The 19,195-nt window shown below is 46.6% G+C and overlaps 1 protein-coding gene across 1 annotated transcript in view; it reads right to left on the bottom strand.

Moving 5' to 3' along the window:
• myo15b (myosin XVB) overlaps positions 1–19,195 on the bottom strand; it is a 102,758-nt gene that overhangs the window by 35,284 nt on the left and 48,279 nt on the right. Inside the window, exons 29-36 of the mRNA XM_034221838.1 lie at positions 8,536–8,705; positions 8,377–8,449; positions 7,418–7,600; positions 7,212–7,321; positions 6,618–6,685; positions 2,969–3,041; positions 1,541–1,573; positions 1,345–1,401 (exon numbers count right to left, since the gene is read on the bottom strand). Of these exons, the coding sequence (XP_034077729.1) occupies positions 1,345–1,401; positions 1,541–1,573; positions 2,969–3,041; positions 6,618–6,685; positions 7,212–7,321; positions 7,418–7,600; positions 8,377–8,449; positions 8,536–8,705 (767 nt within the window). The remainder of the gene's footprint in view (positions 1–1,344; positions 1,402–1,540; positions 1,574–2,968; positions 3,042–6,617; positions 6,686–7,211; positions 7,322–7,417; positions 7,601–8,376; positions 8,450–8,535; positions 8,706–19,195) is intronic.

Raw genomic sequence — 19,195 nt, 5'->3', positions numbered from 1 at the left:
CTTCTACATCAACATGTGTCCCCTCTTCTCCATGTCTCTTCTACATCAAACATGTGTCCTTCTACATCAAACATGTGTCCCCTTTCTTCATGTCTCTTCTTCATCAACATGTGTCCCCTCTTCTTCATGTCTCTTCTACATCAACATGTGTCCCCTCTTCTTCATGTCTCTTCTACATCAACATGTGTCCCCTCTTCTTCATGTCTCTTCTACATCAACATGTGTCCCCTCTTCTTCATGTCTCTTCTACATCAACATGTGTCCCCTCTTCTTCATGTCTCTTCTTCATCAACATGTGTCCCCTCTTCTCCATGTCTCTTCTACATCAACATGTGTCCCCTCTTCTTCATGTCTCTTCTACATCAACATGTGTCCCTCTTCTTCATGTCTCTTCTTCATCAACATGTGTCCCCTCTTCTTCATGTCTCTTCTACATCAACATGTGTCCCCTCTGTGGAAAGAGACTCTGAAAGTTTCAGGAACAAAGATTCTCTCTCTTTTTGATCCATTTCTATAAAAACCTGTCTGAAAATGAGCTGATCAGATTTTGGCCACTTTATGATGTCATAGCGATGTTTTGTCTTGTGTAACCATTAGCCAATCAGCAACCAAGGTAACCCCCCCCCACCTTATCACCTGAATGTCCGCCTAGAGCACCATTGTGTTCTTTTTAACCAAATGTCTCTCAGAGGGGCGTGGGGAGGGGCTCCTTATTTTCATCTAAAGTAACAGACAGAGAATCAGCACTTTGGAAACAGGGCTGAAACAGAGGGGATTATGGGTAATGCTGCAATGATCTGTTTGGTGTTTGGAGCCAAACACTTCAGAGACATGTTTTGTATATATATCTGAGACCTGTGATATATAGACCTTTAAATCACCAACCATACAACATAGCAATCATTATGTATATATATATATATATACATATATATATATATATGTATATATATATACATATATAATGGCTTTTAACAGGCTGCTGTAAAAACATCAGAATATAGGTACAATAAAGTATATCAAATAAACACAAACAATCCTACTGTTGGAACAGTTTTGAGGGGTGGGGGATTTCATTTCCATAATGTCTATCAAATATATATATATATACAGTATATAATATATACCTATATCAAATGTATTTGTCCAGAACAGGTTTGTTAAATTATATGTTTGGAGCCAGTGGTCTTTTTTCTGTATTTTCCAGTTTATTGTGATTGAATGTGTTGAAAGTGTTTTTCAATTAATAATTTTTAATCTTGATGGGATTATGTAAACTTGACATAATATTTACAGTTGTATTCTCATTTACTCAAGTACTTGAATGAAAGGTGTGTGTATTACCTGGCATTGTCATGGTTGGCATCATGGGAGCCCCATAGCTCTGAGTGGAAGGGTTAACTGGTGTTTGTGAGCAGAGGCAACAAAGAAACATAGTTTAGAAAACTCTCATGCAGTCACTTTTCTGCCACTCAAAAGGATTCAAAGCTTGAAGACTCCGATAGGACACAAAAAGCGTTATTCTTCAAATCAATCTTACCCATAGGATAAGTTGGCATTGTCATGGGTATACCTGAAAAACAGAATGATCCGTTATAAATACAGTTTGCAAAGACACATGAATCCCAAATGAGACTTAAAATCTGATTATTTGACAAACGGTGGAAAACGTTTTTATAAGTGAAACTACCAGCGTCAAACTCTGTTCTATCTCACACAGGCTCCGCCCTCTACTGGACTCTATCCCCATTACTTTCATGTCGAAATTGCTAGAATGCCAAAACACAGGTATTTGCGCTTTGTCCGGTACATTGGGCTCTATTCCATCCTAGCTATAGCTACTGGTGGACAAGCGGCTTGCTCATGCCACAGTCAATGTGTATGCAGCAGCCATATCGTCCTGTCATGCAGGATTTGGCGGCAGACCAGTCTTTAGCCAACCGCTTATGAAGCGTTTTTTGCAGGGGATCAGGAGACAGCGCCCAGTGGTGCATATCTCCACCCCGCAATGGGAACTGCCATTGGTGCTCGAGGCTTTGGTTACAGAACCATTGAGCCTCTGGAGCTCTCCTCCCTGTAGGCACTATCATTGAGAGAGAGGGAAGCAAAAAGAAACAGCTTTGCTGCTTGCTTTGACTTCTGCCAAGAGAGTATGCGCACTGACCGCTCTATCGGTGCACCCGAGTTGCCTTCTGGTTCGTGGTGACCGTAGCAGGGTGACACTCCGAACACCGAACCCCTCCTCTGTTCCCAAGAACCTAACGAGTTCTTCAAGGTCGAGGGTTATACAGCTAGACGGCCACTGAGGTCCATGCACACTCTCCACGAGGTATGGCTGTGTAGACAGCCTTGTTCGACGGCGTGAGTGTGGTTTTCCCATGCTCCTTAGGGACCTGGAAACGGGGTGCGCAGTGTATAGTCACTTGCGCTGGCACCTGCGGGGCGGAGCTATGGGGTTATTCAGATCGATTAAGCTCTACCCAGCCAGGTAAGCTGAGGCCCCGACTTCTCCACGGTCACAACCGGGTGATAGGAAGTTGGGGTGCGATGGCTGTTAACCAAAGGCCGGTCAGGGGCAGTGTGGTGGGTCGATGTTGTAGGGCGACAGGGCGTTTATTCATGGGTACCCATAGAGTCCAGTAGAGGGCGGAGCCTGTGTGAGATAGAACGATAGGTTACGTATTGTAATCCTAGTTCTATAAACACAGACGGAGCCCTCTACCTAGGGGCCCTGTCTTTCCTATGCCGAATGCTACTTAATGTTTTAGGTTGTATACCGTTTCTCTACAGTACACAGAGTTAGTATGATCCACAGTGTGGATATAATGTGAAGAATAATACGGTTTTCCACTGGTTCCATCCCCTCAGTCAGCATGTACCTGTGTCCTGTGTACATACACTTCACCCCAAATTGCTCCTGTGGGGATTGCCCACAGTATTGAATGTATGTAAGTCGATGTTTTCCTACCAGCTCCATACATGGGTCCAATCCCTCCACCTCCTTTCATCCTGCGGTTCAGCATGGCTACTCTTTCCATGTCCTACACACACACACACACACACACACACACACACACACACACACACACACACACACACACACACACACACACACACACCACACACACACACCACACACACACACACACACACACACACACACACACACACACACACACTACACACACACACACACACACACACACACACACACACACACACACACACACACACACACACACAGACACACACACACACACACACACACACACACACACACACACACACACACACACACACACACACACACACACACACACACACACACACACACACACACACACACACACACACACACACACACACACACACACACACACACACACACACACACACACACACACACACACACACACACACACACACACACACACCACACACACACACACACACACACACACACACACACACACACACACACACGTAGTTACTGGACAGAAAGCAGGAAACAGAACGATAGTTAACTGTAACTACGGCTGTAACTACGGTTCTATGAGTCCCGGATGACCGCCAGAGGCGGTGCTTTAGCACTGGATATGTCCATCGCGCGCATGCGCAGCTCGAGTACCAATAACAACAAAGTCACCTGTGACCCACGTGACACCGGCTATATCAGCCGGTGTCGTCAGAGGATCTGTTCCCAGAATCTTCTCGCGAGCACACAATAATTCTGAGTGACAGGATACTCTGGCGGTCATCCGGGACTCATAGAACCGTAGTTACAGCCGTAACTATCGTTCTATTTCGTCCCTACTGACCGCCAGAGGCGGTGCTTTAGCACTGGATGACCTATACCAACCATGTCATGAAGAATCCAAGCACTTACTCACCTAGCTGGAAGCAGCGGAGCTTGGCCACAGGACCACATCCAGAGGGTGAGGAGTGGCGACATTGACCCGGTAGAACCTGGAGAATGTGCCAGAAGACGACCATGACGCCGCGGCGCAGATGGTCTCCAGGGGCACCCCTCTTAGGGCAGCCCACGATGTTGAGATGCTTCTTGTAGAGTGGCATCTGGCCCCTGATGGCGGGGGTCGGCCACTGTTCCCATAGGCATATGTGATGGTATCAACCACCCAGTGGGACAGCCGCTGTTTCGAGAGAGCACGACCCTTCCTAGTGCCGCCATGGCAAACAAAGAGCTGCTCTGACTGCCGTATACAGGCCGTAGCATCAATATACGCCCTCAGGGCACGCACAGGGCACAGCAACTCAGGTGTGCCGCTCTCCTGTGGAATGTTAAAGCGTGCCAGCTAGATAGGCCGATTGGAGTGGGCTAGTGGAAGCACCTTGGGCAGGAACGCCACATTCGGCCAGAGGGTGACACCCGAGCCATCGGAGTTCCACCTCAGGCATGTACTGCTTACGGAGAGGGCATGAAGCTCTCCGACTCGCTTCCCTGAGGTTATGGCAAGCAGAAATGCTGCCTTCAGGGACAGCCACTTAAGCCCGACCTGGGCCAGGGGCTCGAAGGGAGGAGATGATAGGGCATCCAGCACTAGGGGCAGGTCCCAAGCCGGGGCCCTTGGGGTGCTAGGGGGACGCTGCCGTAGAGCCCCTCTTAGAAAGAGGGACACCAACCTGTGGCGCCCCAACCGAAGGAGGGGCAGGCGGCACACTAGCAGCCCCTATACCGGGCCCTGGCTGAAGGGCCAAGAGGAGCGACTTCATCGTGTCCATGTCGGTAGCTAGCTGATCCACTTTAGAGGACAGCCTGTTTCTTGTCCTCCTATTGGGGGGTGCACCCATGGCCATCGCTCCCTCAAGTCGCCGGGGACGGACGAACTGATCTGGAGGAGGATGTGACCAGGAGAGGTGTCCGTTGGCTGCCGCCAGACGTTCCACCTCAGTGATTCTAGCCACTCTGAGTGCCCGGGGCATGCAGCTACAGTTCATGCAGGCACCTACCGTGAGAGCCTCCCTTAGATGCTCGAGGCCGAGGCAAGAGGGGCAGCGGTCGTGGCCGTCCTCGGGCTCAAGAGAGGCCATACAGGCGCTACATGAATGAGCCATTCTGTAGGTAGCCAGATGCAGAGTAGCCGGGAGCGGGTGCGGGAACACAGCCTTCACCCGCTACCTGCTTAACGGAAAGAGTAGAGCCGCGCCGCTACTCGCCAAACCGAAAGAGGGATGTAATTACACCCACGTTACCGGCAGAGGGAGCGGGAGCGAGAGCACTGCCTTCACCTAGCTGGATTAATAACTAAGGCAGTTTACCAGGAGCGGGGGCGAGAACACTGCCTTCACTGGTTGAGCTAGAGGCGTGCCAGATGCAGCGTAACCGGGAGCGGGTGCGGGAACACAGCCTTCACCAGCTACCTGCTTAACGGAACCCAGGCAGTTTAGCGTCTACCAGGAGCGGGGGCGAGAACACTGCCTTCACTGGTTAAATTAAAGACGAATGCCAGATGCAGCGTAACCGGGAGCGGGTGCGGGAACACAGCCTTCACCAGCTACCTGCTGAACGGGAAGAGTAGAGCGGTGCTGCTACTCGCCGAACAGAAAAAGGGATGTAGCTACACCCACGTTACCGGCAGAGGGAGCGGGAGCGAGAGCACTGCCTTCACCTAGCTGGGTAACTTCTAAAGAAAAAACAGCACGGGAAACTCCGGTGCTTATCCCGGTGTCAGCCGAGTGGCTGCAGCCGCTGCTGCTAATTAGCCAAACAAGAAACACAGCTCAATGCTAATGAATTTTGGCACAACGCCGCGGCCAGAACAAGTACAGCAAGGGCAACTCCTGGGAGAGGGAGCGGAAACACCTCCGTCACCAAAAAAGTTCAAGCCCAAAAGCAAACAGACAGTAATCAGGACAACTAGGCTGGGAGAGGGAGCGGAAACACTGCCATCACCAACCAAGCCGACACCAACCTGTCCGAACGAAGTCTCTGCGCAGCCAGCCACAGCTCCTGGAGGACGGGTAAGCCCGCGGCCCCGACTGGATGAGTCGCGAAGCTGCACGCAGCCAGCTGTTTGCAGAGAATCCTTGACAAATGTTCCAACCGAACGAACGCTGTAGACTACAAAAATGTAGCCAAGGTACTCTCGCGCAGTGAGAAGATGAAAGGAACAGATCCTCTGACGACACCGGCTGATATAGCCGGTGTCACGTGGGTCACAGGTGACTTTGTTGTTATTGGTACTCGAGCTGCGCATGTGCGCGATGGACATATCCAGTGCTAAAGCACCGCCTCTGGCGGTCAGTAGGGACGAAATAGAACCCAGTGACTTCAGACTTCACACGCTCAGTAATAAGATACAGCCAGACCACACGATCCCCCCTGAGTATAAAATGTAACACTCTCTGGAGAATCTAACGTAAATATAACATTTACATTAGTTACAGTTTTAACTATAGAAAATCGAGTGAAGGGTTATTATCTGCCACAATGGCCCTAAAGCCCTCTTCTGAATACACCCTCCTCCAAACTTTGACAGACAGACAGACAGACAGACAGACAGACAGACAGACAGACAGACAGACAGACAGACAGACAGACAGACAGACAGACAGACACGGACAAACACACAGACACACACAGTCTGATGACCACTAACCGGAGGTCCTTGGTCCAGTACAGGGTCAAACAGGTCATCAACGTAAGCGTCCATCTGTCTCCCACGGCCTGCAGACAGGTGGAGAGAGATCAGAAGGTAAGACAGAAAAAAAACCGGACCCCAACACTAAGGTTTATGTGCCCTATCACCTTCAGCTAAACACATAACATATATCTATATCGTACTGTATGAACACGATATAAACGTGACGATTAAAAAAGGTATTAAATCTTGTTTTTGATCCAGTAGCATAATGATCAGTCTGAATATCCATTTGGTTTCAGTCCATCCATTCAGCTGGCCTAATGTCCAGGTTAGCCATGCTTCTGGCTCTCTTTGAATCAGAAAGCTGTTTCAGCACACAAGCTGTGATAAAGCCACAAAGCACTGCTCTACTGTACACTGGAGTACTAATTAGTACGTGTACTAATGACATGTGGGGGCCATTGATAACATCTTTGATATTCCACAAGGGCAGAGTCTAAGGGCTTGAGTTTGCCTGAAACAACTAAACTGTACAAACTTCTAAAGCAAAAGAACAAAATGGCCATACTTTTAGCCGTCATTTGTCCTGAAGCATGTTATCCCTCTTACCTTCCTGTGGATAATCTCTCCCCCAGGAGCTTCCCTCAAAAGCAGGCAGCCCAGGAGCTTGCATCGGGGGTGCTGGTGGAATAAAGTCATCCAGGTCTGTAGCTGGCATCCTGAAGGGGGGGGGGGGAGAGCAGCACATTACGAGAACATACTCTTTTAAAAAAACCTGGATAAACCCAAAAACCATCCGTTTGTTCAGTCTCTACCTGTCCCCCTGGCTGCTGAACAGGTAGTCGGAGTGTGTAGAGGAGGGCGTCCCTGGGGGGGGCAGCACCTCAGCTTCAGCTCCAGCCAGGAGATCCAGGACGAAGTCTGAGCCGGCCAGATCTGACCAGCCTTCATCCGTCAGGAGAGACACCGACCAGCCCTGCACTGCCTCCGGCGCGCCTCTGAAAACAGCACGGGGGGGTTACACCACACAGAGAAGGATGAACTGGGAATAATATACATATAAATCTTAAAGCTCCCATGGCATGCTTTTCTGGTTATTACCCGTCCTCTTGTGTGTCATGTAGCTTTTTCTGCATGTAAACGGTCTGCAGAGTCACACACCCTCAAAGTACACCCTGTAGCGAGTAAAACTCTAGAACGCCTCGTTGGAGATTTTTCTTTTTTCATTTTTTTCTTCCTGAGTATAGTGACGTAACGATACCCAGGTCCAAATGGACCAATGCGCTGTCTCGCAGACCCCACGCAGCAACCAGGAAACGACACCAGTAACCCAGCTCACCCTGTCCGCTCCTCGAGTCTCAAAGGGCGGAGCAGCGAGCCCCGCAACGTCCCGCCAACACGGCACCCAGACCCCACGCAGCATTCTCATCTGTTTGTCATTACTGGTGTCATTTTCTGGTTGCTAACAAACGCCATTGTAAAACATAAACACTGATGTTCCGCTGTAACGGTGGTGGACTCATCAGAACAGAGTGGGCGAGCTGACCAATCAGAGCACACTGGAGGGGGGGGGGCAGGAGCTCCAACAAGCCATTTAGGACAGAGTGAATACACATACTATACAGAGATGCTGTATGAGAACCAATGTGAGTTTGGAACATTGAACAATGTAAATCTATTCTAGTAGACCTCAACAATGGAATTATGATCAGTAGAAATGGCCATGACATGGGACCTTCAAATGGAGGTAGATCCACTGCTTGTTCAGAAGTACCTATAATGCAGGAGCCATGCAGCCAGCTCCTCTCCTGTGGTCCATGACTCCACTTCAGTGGTCAGCTTCTCATCTGAAAACAACAAAGCTTGTTTAGGTTCACACTGTGCTGCCGATATCATGTGTCAGGTTTCATGATGCTAATGTTTTCTTTCTTACCGTTGTAGGTGTGTACATCCAGCAGCATGGTGCCTTTCCTCTGGTTGGCAGTCCACTCCAGCTGGGTGGGGGGGTAGACGCGGGCCGCAGGGGCCGGGAGCTGCAGAGAGGTCAGCAGCTTGTGTTGGCACAGAGAGCGGTACTCCCCCGGACCGTGGTCAGAAACATACCTGAAGAACGAGAGAGCAGGCTGAGTCATGGCAGACACAGTGTTTCAAAGTGGTTTAAGGAATGGCATGGTCAAAAAGAGAACATCCATAACATGATTTAAAAGGTTTCTACAAAATCCAGTGCAAGAGTCAGAGACTGAATTTTGAAAAGCACTAGTCACTTTCAAGAATCTCAACATTTTCAAAGTTAAAGGCGAACATGTTCACCAAATCATCATCATCATTTCCTGTTTGCAAAGCAGACCTGGAGCAACATTAGCATCACTGTCACTTTAAACTGGGTGTCCAATCAAATATCTGTCTCTTTAACCAAAGTTTAAAGAGCCTGTGACAGCATCCCAACAACTGTTGTGCAATGAAATATTGGGCTACTAGTAATCTTGAACCGTCAGTTTAAAAAAGAAAAAGCGATACCGTTCCGTTAAATATCAATAATTTCGAACATCGCGGGGAAATTCCTTCGAAGTTTTGGGGGAAGCCGGAAGTGACGTCAATGCGGGAACGCTTCACTGTGCGGCGAGAGAGCCAAACACGGACAAAGTGTGTTGTCATGCGTAGAAATTGTGAATTACTGAGTTTAGGCACGTTAATAACGTTTTAATGAAGTTGACTACAGAATATTCCTATTTGTCAGTGCTTTCATGTCAATTCGGCGAACATAAACATAAATGATCGTGGTGAAGATGATGATTAAATTAGGATTAAAAATCGGTAGTGAGAGCTACTGAATTTCGTCCCGTAGGATGTGATATAAAAACAAATCGATTATTTTTGTAGTTGTAAACTCAAGTGGATGAAACTACATGTATTAGTGCTTTCATGTCAATTCGGCGAACATATGATAGATTAAATGATCGTGAGAATGATGATTAAAAATCGTTTGTTTGTGCCGGTCTGCATTTCCTGATGAGAAAACAAACCGATGCTTTTTGTAGTTGTAGTACACCAACATGGATTAAACGTGTGTTTTTTTCACCACAATGTTGGGGAAATTAATGGATAAAATGCACGGATTATTATTATTATTCCCACTCCGATCGGGACACTAGGTCCACCGTTTCCCCGCAGCGAGGTGTTTCAGTCTGCAGCTTTATTCCGTAACTCACAACTCCATTACATGTATATTCCCGCGCTTGCGGATATAGTACATCACAGTGTAAGCCTGTGTCAGCATGCAGTTTACTAAAGCGCCAACAGGCGTCACTATATAGCAGGCATTAACAGATGCCCATATCTGTAACATCTCCTTTCCTTTAGCTGTAAACAACATCAGCATGTCACTTTAAAGTGCAGGTAAGAGCTACATTGTGTAAAGCTAACACTTTAACATTGTCAACCTCCAATACATGAAAACAATTACAATACTGATTAACCATGCAAGTACCGATACAAAACTATAATAATATCCAACCATTCTTCTTTTTTTTTCTTAACAGTCCAACAGACTTAGTGACAATGTTCCCAGTTGTATCACAGGTTCAGTCTCTGCGGCGGCCGTAACAGGCGACCACACCGCGAGTATACAGCTTGGCTCTCTGTACTCACTGGCTTCCCTGGTGTCAAACCCCGCCCTTGCGCCGGGACCCCTGGAGAGTGAGGAGGCTCCCCCAAACCTGTGTCATCCTGGACCGGGTCGGTTCGAGCTCCACCTGCAGCCCTCTCTGCGTTGACATGGCCCCAGTCCGTGTGGCTGCTCTGCTCCGGCCCTACCAGCTGTCGCATCCGGGCTGAGCGCTCCGCAACCCGCAGATCCACCCGGTTTCTCCTGTAGAGCGTGCCGTCCACCTCCACTACGAATGAGCGAGGAGCGACTTTCTGGAGGCATTGACCCAGTTGCCAACGGCCTGTGCGATCTCCTGGAAGAGGCCTCATCCTTATGTGTTCCCCAACATTCAGTTCTGGTAAGTCCCTTGCCGATATGTCGTAGGCGGATTTTGCAAGCCGCCGTTTCAACCGCAGCTTCTCCGTCACTCCCGTCACTAACCACGGTTGCAGCAAGCTGTCCGCAACCGGCAGCGAAGTCTTCAGCCTTCGTGACATTAAGCGTTGGGCTGGACTGCTGTCCAACCCCTCTGTGGGCGTGTTGCGCCAATGGAGAATGGCCTGCCATTTATCCGTGCCATCCAACTTTGCCCGCTTGCAGAGTGATTTCACTATCTTGACAGCTGACTCAGCTTTGCCGTTTGATTTTGGATATCTGGGTGAGGATGTGACATGGTTAAATCCCCACTTTGCAGCAAACTTCCTGAACTGTTCACAGGCGAACTGTGGGCCATTATCTGTGAGCACTTTGTCTGGCTGTCCGTAGCGTGCAAATTGAGATTTACAGCGTGTGATGAGAGTGTCAGCTGATAGATCCGGCAGAAGATCAATCTCCCAGAAGTCTGAATAGTGGTCCACTAGGACGATGAAATCTTGGCCAGCGTAAGAGAAGATATCCATACTCACTGTTTGCCATGGACGTGTTGGGATATCATGCGACATCAATGATTCCTTCTGCTGGGCTCGTGCATATTCATTGCATGCAGAGCAGTTCGACACATAGTCTTTTATCTCTGTTCTCATGTTTGGCCAGAACAGCGTATCCCTGGCGCGCCTGTAACATGCCTCCCCCCCGATGTGGCTGGTGTGTATGCGTCTTAACAACTCTGCCCTCAAGGCCTTAGGGATAACAACGCACTGCCCTCTGTATAGCACACTGTTTTGCACGTTGAGCTCATCCCTGAAGGGCCAGTATTCTCGCACCAAGAGGGGGGTGTCCTCTTTGAAATCAGGCCATCCCCTGAGGATTACTGATGTCAAAGCTTGTAATACATCGTCCATCTCTGTGTGCTGGGCAATTTGGCGAAACCTGAAGTCAGTAACATCCAGATGCTGTGCCTGATCCAGCTCTGAGTCCTCCACCTGAAAGCTGTCCATGGAACACACCGCCTGTCGTACATAGGGGGTGTCGGAACCACGATACGGTGGAGTGGCCCTGCTTAGAGTGTCACTGACATACATCTCCGTGCCTGGTTTGTAAACAACATCCAGATTGTACCCCTGGAGCTGCAGTAACATGCCCTGAAGGCGTTTAGGCGCATTCATGAGGGGCTTCTTAAAGATGGTGATCAGTGGTTTGTGGTCTGTTTCTGCAGTGATTGTGTCCCTGCCGTATAGGTACTGGTGAAATCTCTGGCATGCAAAAACTATGCTTAAACACTCTTTCTCTATTTGAGCGTAGTTTTGCTCAGTCCGTGTCAGTGCGCGTGAGGCAAAGGCTACGGGCTGCCCCTTTTGCAGCAAGCAGCACCCCAGTCCATTCATGCTGGCATCACTCTGGATCGTTACAGGCTTTGTGACGTCATAATATTTGAGAACCGGCGTGTTGGTGACCATCCGCTTTATCTCGCGTATTGCATCATCGTGTTTTGGCAGCCAGTGCCATGCTGTGTCCTTATCCAGGAGTCTGCGAAGAGGCTCACAGATCTCCGATAGCCCTGGCAGGAACTTAGCCAGATATGTCACAAACCCGATCATGCGTTGCACTGCCTTAGCATCCGTGGGCGTCGGCATGTCCAACACTGCTTGAGTTTTCTCTGGGTCGATTTTCAGTCCTTCTGTAGACAGTACATGGCCGTGGAAATGTACAGCTTTGAGCTTGAACTGCAGCTTGCGTTCACTCAATCTGAGCTTCACAGCCCTGCACCGTTGCATGAGAGCTCTTAAGTTGGTGTTGTGGTCCTCTTCAGCCTCTGCGTCCGTATCGCCACACCCGACCACCAGGATGTCATCCGCAATAGGCTCGATGCCAGCCAGGCCTGATAGCAGCTCATGTTGCTTGCGCTGATAGATCTCTGGCGCCACTGAGACTCCAAACGGGAGTTTGAGCCATCTCATCCGACCCCATGGGGTCCAGAATGTCGTCAAGCGGCTGCTTTCCTCATCAAGCTTGCACTGGAGAAAGGCGTCACGAGCATCAACCAGTGTGAAGACACGAGCCTTGGGCAGTTTGTACAAGACGTCTTCTAGCGTTGGCATGTGGTAATGGGACCTGAGAAGTGCCTGATTGAGAGGCTTTGGGTCAATGCAGATTCTTATCTTGTCTGGTTTAGCTACTGTCACCATGTTGCTTATTGTAGAGTTATATTTGTATTTATTCATGTTAGCAAACTATGGATAAGCTTAAAATGGGAATAATTTGGGTAAAACTGTGAGCTGCATTTGGGGCCTGTTGACATGTGTTTTTGAGGACAAAGGAAGATGGGGGAAGGTGAGAGCATGTCCTGATTTGCATTCAACTTAGATCTAGCTGCAGTGTTTGTGATGTTAAGAGAGGTCCCTTGGGTTTCTCTGGTGGTTATCAACAGTAGCAGTTAAGTGAATACTGTTCAAACAATACCTGTGTTTGTGTTTTATATTGATTTCTCTGTTTTATCCTTTCATAAATGTAAGGACTACAAATGGCTATAAACATTCTGGGCTGGTTGGAGTAAACAGGGTTTTATAGCTCTGTGGGGGAGGTGTAGGTATGCAGGCCTTGAGACCTTTTGTTGGAAAGTGAGCCTGTTTGGTTTCCTGCTGCGTTTCCTGCTGCGTTGCGTCTCCCAATGAGATGACCTGAAAAGATGACCAGCTGACCTAACACCAAACCCCTCCTTCTTACTCTGGTATATATCCGGTGGATCCCTGGCGTTCGGCCTCTTCTTCACATGCTGCGCTCGGGTGAAAGTAGCTCTGCAGTATGCGGACTAGAGCAGGAGTAAGCCGGCATTACTCCTTAAGCATTGCAATATAACTGTAATATATCATGTTGTATTGTAATGATTGTATTGCATTGTCATATTGCCATTAAAGTAGATTATTGTTAACGGTTACTTTGTAGATATGGATTCCTTCCTGTATTATAACCAGCTTCATAGGAACGCGCGGAGATTTGAAAAGCGGACCAGTTATCCCTCCAAATCTCCAACAAAATGGTGACCCGACGTCTATAACGAAGCTGAGGAAGAATTCAGACGCTTTCAAACATCTCAGACAATCAGCAGGACTCTGCAACTTTGCAAATAAGGTAAGCAGACGATGAAAGTCGCCTGTCTGTAATTGGATACGCTAAAACTTTAGGATTGTCTGTAGGCGTTTCACAGTGTTTTTATAGTTTAAATGGAATATACAATGCATATTTTACTATGTTAGGAAAGTTATATACAAAACGTAAACGTGGATCGACAGGTAGACGAAAGTCCTGCGTGACGTTAAATAGAGCAGTTTGGCGCGGATCTGCAGGTGTTTATTCCTGAGTGGCGTAGAAATGGTGCAGTTTGTGTGAATGCGAGGTTTGAATCCTGCACGGCAAAACCTGAAAACTCGATATATCAGATCGAGTCGCCGTTTAAAACTGGGGTTTAAATAACAGACCAATGCTAAAAGCTTAAAGCCAGAGGTCTGTTATATATTAAACCAAGGTAGAGCGTTTCCCTTTGTCTGGAAACTTCTGCTGCTGCCATCTAGTGGCTGAAAGGGGGTATCACACCCTTGAAACTTCTGCTGCTGCCATCTAGTGGATGAAAGGGGGTATCACACCCTTGAAACTTCTGCTGCTGCCATCTAGTGGCTGAAAGGGGGTATCACACCCTTGAAACTTATGCGAGCTTAGAGTTTAATCATTACATTGCTGGCCGGTATTGTTTGGTAAACTGGTACAAAACAATAAGGGATTGAACATTTTTTACAACGACAGCACCAGGAGATGAGTAAACTCAAGAATCTGTAGAGTGTAAATACATTGTGCAAAACACATTTTACACTCGAACTGTTTGCAAATGTAGACAATATAAATAAATGTTCAGAAAGAAGACATAGGCCTACACTTGATTCAAATTTCATTACTGTGATCCGATTGGTGTGCTCTGCAGGTTTACTATTGTTCGAAGTAACAGTGGGATGTAAAATGAGAGAAGATATGGAGATGTTCTTTCATAGTGTGTGGAATATGTGATGCTGGAAACATGTAAGTATTTCAGAGTTGTGTTGGGTAAATATGTAACAATGGATGAAACAATTTTTGGAGTTAGTTTTTGTAATATCATAAGTAAACATTAATTATGTTGTTTAGATGGCATTTAACAACTAAGACAGATAGTATGATTAGAAAGAGACAGAGTGGAAAGGGTTGGATTTATTTAACATCAGTGTGCTAGACTTCTTATAGGTAATGTGTACCGGGACCTGGACTCCCCCTCTGAGTTAGAAAGGCTTTGATCCCGACCCTCCAAGCAGACAACGAGACCTAACCCAACAGGAGACTCCTCCTTCTCCATCGTACAGACAGAGAACCAGAGCTGAACCAACAACAACAACAAGACTACATCAAGACTGCAGCCAGAACTATCTCCACCTGTGGCATCCAGAACCAAACCAGCATGCTGACATACAGAGAGATACTCTCATCGGTCCCTCAAACAGGACATGAAGTTCCAAACTGCGCCGCGAGATTTGGCACAATAGACATGAGAGCAGAATCCGCCCTCCATAAAAACAGCAGAGAGACTGTAAAGGAGGAGTGCAACAACAGTGGCATGATGGGGCTGCAGATGTGACTGGGCCAATGGCTGCCTACAAAAGTTACAGCGGATGGATTCAACAGCTGATGGACTGAAGAGAAGACAGAATCAGAGGAGTTGGCATGGTCGATTAGAAGTGAGGAGGCCGGGGTCACGGCTTGAGAAAACCAGGGGAGGAGGAAAGGAGAACGGGAATGAGTGAGTTACACATAAACACACTTATTCACGAAACGCACATTTAAATAACTTGAATTAACTTCATAAATACGTAAAGACAGAAAGATTTATTAATCATTTGGTAAATTAAAAATAGCAGTAAAGAGGAAACTATTAAAGTAAAATGATAATCATCCTAAAACACACTGACAGAGTAGAACCATATTCTTCAATATTTTCATCATGTTAACAATTCATTCTTTAAGACATTTTTATTCACGTGTGAATAAAGTAGCGATCTCATTGGTTACAATATTGATCACCATTAAAAGGATAGTTTTAGGAACCACTCTATAGGACAAATCTTTGTTTGTATTAATGGCTAGTGCCAAGCCACATATTAAATTCCAATCTAAAGTGTTGATTTCACCATTGTGGCATAGTTATTACCAGACTTCGGTTTTAAATCCTTGATAAAGGAGGGAGTAATTGTTGCATGTTCGGACACCCAAGGTTCCACACACTGCTAAAGAGTTTAACATCGTTTTTTAAGTAGACCAGAATTATAGTGAGCTATGAAATGCAGAGCGACACAGATCCTAGTAATGTTTTGACTCAAGATAATAGTTATTGTACACAAGTTTCTGAAATAGATCATTAGACATTTTAATTAGTAGTGGTACTCGAAGGAAGTGAGTTTTGTACCAAGTTTCAGGAAAAGTGGGAGGCGGAAGTCCCAATGACAAGTGAGAATCATCTTGAAAATTATAGTTGAAATCGTGACATATTTTTGTAGACAAAGGATACTGGCCTATGCTGAAATGTCAAAGTCTCTGCAGAGCACGACACATGGCCAAAAAAGACGGAGACCAACTGACCTTTGACCCTGACCGACAGTGTAACTTGACAAGGCACTGTGGATGACTGACTCTGGGGTGAACCTGACCAAACTTGACATGACGACCAGACAGTGTGAGTGTGAATGAATGCCGGCATGTGATCAGTGTAACTGCATGATTCTAAAACAATAACTAACCAAGCATGTTTTTGGACTAACATATTATTTTGGAGCTCCAAGGGAAACGAGAGGTTTCCTAAAAATTCCACAAAAAGGGGAAACCGCACATGTGATATTTTCCTCTCACATGAGTTGGCGGTTTGCAAATGTAAAACTACAATCTGAAGATTCTGTTTCTTTTAGGCCTGAAGGACGGAGAGGAACACTTCTTTTCACTGAAGTGTTCACTGTGGAAATAATGATAATAATGTTCGTTATGTCCCTAACCAATTACCTGACAGTTTTTGTTCCCCTCCCATTACAGGCTTTTGTTACACATTATTTCATGTGTAAAAGGGGGGAGTGAGTATAATGTATAAATGTCAACATGGCTGTAAAATTCACAATTTAAATTTTTCTTTTAAGGATTGAGCATTGAATGTAATTAACCTGCTCCATATCTGGGGATAAGATACTGTTTGATGAATGTTGAGATGTTTCTAAATATTGATTTGAATTATAACAGGTAACAAAGAAGCAGTGGCCAAGGGGCTACTGTGAAACCGAAGAAGTTGACCTGTGATAATGAAACAATTTTGTAATATTTTAACAGACATTAGAGTAACTGAGGTTTGAAATGTAGAAAGAACATATTACAGTTAAAGCTAAAACATAGTAATGTAATGAGACAGAATTTAATTTAGACAACATCATGTAACTAGCCTGGTAAAGAAGTAAAGCCATAGACTTTATTGTTTAGGTCATTATGGGGATATACATTTAATCTAAATTTAGAATAGAAAGACATATGATGACAGTTTGTTGGAATTCTGTATTCATTTTTTCAGCGTGATAATATCTAAGCACTGACAGGTAGAAGCAGTATCACCAGGAAGTCATTCACTTTGTTAGCATCGTGATTTTGGTTGTTTTTGAATCCATAACATTAGTGTGTTTCTTTACCAGAAACATTAGCAGTTCATATTATATTTGGATTTTAAATAGGATTTCATTTAAAAATAAACACAGATGCTTGTCAGAAATTCAGAGCTATTGAAATATGTTATTTAGTTTACCTAAAGATGTTGAGGTTCTTATTTAGTTGGCACAATCCAAGTATTAAGATTCTGAAGCCGCACTGGCAGATAGGAGGTCTACAATTAATTTAGAAAACCTGTTCACAGACGGCTGTTGTTTCAAGACACCCCACCAACAGGCTCCAAGTGGGTCAAAACAGCTGAGCGTAGGCTTGAGGGAGTTGTATCAGATTTCTCCACACAGGTCACCGGCGCCAAAAGGGGGACCCGAGAAGCACGAGGACAAAATGGCTCAACCCCAGGCTCTCCGACCCCGACCGAGTGACCCAGCGGACCTCTTATGCCGTCTGCCTGGGAGAAAAGGGGGACAGCTCGTACCACGGGAGCCAGTGTGCGGCGGGGAAACCACCTACTAGGACCAGGGGACGACATCAGGACGGACGTGGCCCTGGCAGACGTGGACTACTCGGAAGCAGCAGACTGGAGGAGCAGGACCCTGGAGACATCCTTACAGCAGACGACCCGGGAGGCATCATCAGCGGGCCGGAGAAGGAGGACCCTGGAGACATCTCTACAGCATCGACCCGGAAGCCGCCATCAGCGGGCCGGAGGACGAGGAGGAGGAAGACATCTCTCTAGCAGGCAGCCCAGAAGCTGCTGTCAGCGGATTGGGTGGACAAAGACACGGCAAGCCGGGACGGCGCAGCAGAGGAGTCTACTTTGCTCTGATCAGTTCTACCCGTGAAGGGAAAGCTGCATCTCCCCCTCCCTATTAGCTGTCCTTGTGGGCTATTCCTCGGGGGGGGGGGGCTGATGATTCTAGCACTCAGCTACCCCCTCATGGTTCCTTCACTGCCATGGAAAGTGGTGTTCGGTCTCCATGAAGGTTTCAAGTACTCTAAATACCAGCTTCGGATGGATTTACGGACACAGTAGAAAAGAATGACCGTGGGTATATTTCAAAATGCCTTGTCTAAGTTTATCTCTGGAGAAGGAGATAAAAAGGGGGATTTGTAGAGTTATATTTGTATTTATTCATGTTAGCAAACTATGGATAAGCTTAAAATGGGAATAATTTGGGTAAAACTGTGAGCTGCATTTGGGGCCTGTTGACATGTGTTTTTGAGGACAAAGGAAGATGGGGGAAGGTGAGAGCATGTCCTGATTTGCATTCAACTTAGAACGAGCTACAGTGGTTGTGATGTTAAGAGAGGTCCCTTGGGTTTCTCTGGTGGTTATCAACAGTAGCAGTTAAGTGAATACTGTTCAAACAATACCTGTGTTTGTGTTTTATATTGATTTCTCTGTTTTATCCTTTCATAAATGTAAGGACTACAAATGGCTATAAACATTCTGGGCTGGTTGGAGTAAACAGGGTTTTATAGCTCTGTGGGGGAGGTGTAGGTATGCAGGCCTTGAGACCTTTTGTTGGAAAGTGAGCCTGTTTGGTTTCCTGCTGCGTTTCCTGCTGCGTTGCGTCTCCCAATGAGATGACCTGAAAAGATGACCAGCTGACCTAACACCAAACCCCTCCTTCTTACTCTGGTATATATCCGGTGGATCCCTGGCGTTCGGCCTCTTCTTCACATGCTGCGCTCGGGTGAAAGTAGCTCTGCAGTATGCGGACTAGAGCAGGAGTAAGCCGGCATTACTCCTTAAGCATTGCAATATAACTGTAATATATCATGTTGTATTGTAATGATTGTATTGCATTGTCATATTGCCATTAAAGTAGATTATTGTTAACGGTTACTTTGT

The sequence above is a fragment of the Gymnodraco acuticeps genome, unplaced genomic scaffold (genome assembly GCF_902827175.1).
Source record: "Gymnodraco acuticeps unplaced genomic scaffold, fGymAcu1.1, whole genome shotgun sequence".
In the NCBI taxonomy this organism is placed as follows: domain Eukaryota; kingdom Metazoa; phylum Chordata; class Actinopteri; order Perciformes; family Bathydraconidae; genus Gymnodraco; species Gymnodraco acuticeps.
This window is presented reverse-complemented; position numbering and strand designations above follow the sequence as displayed.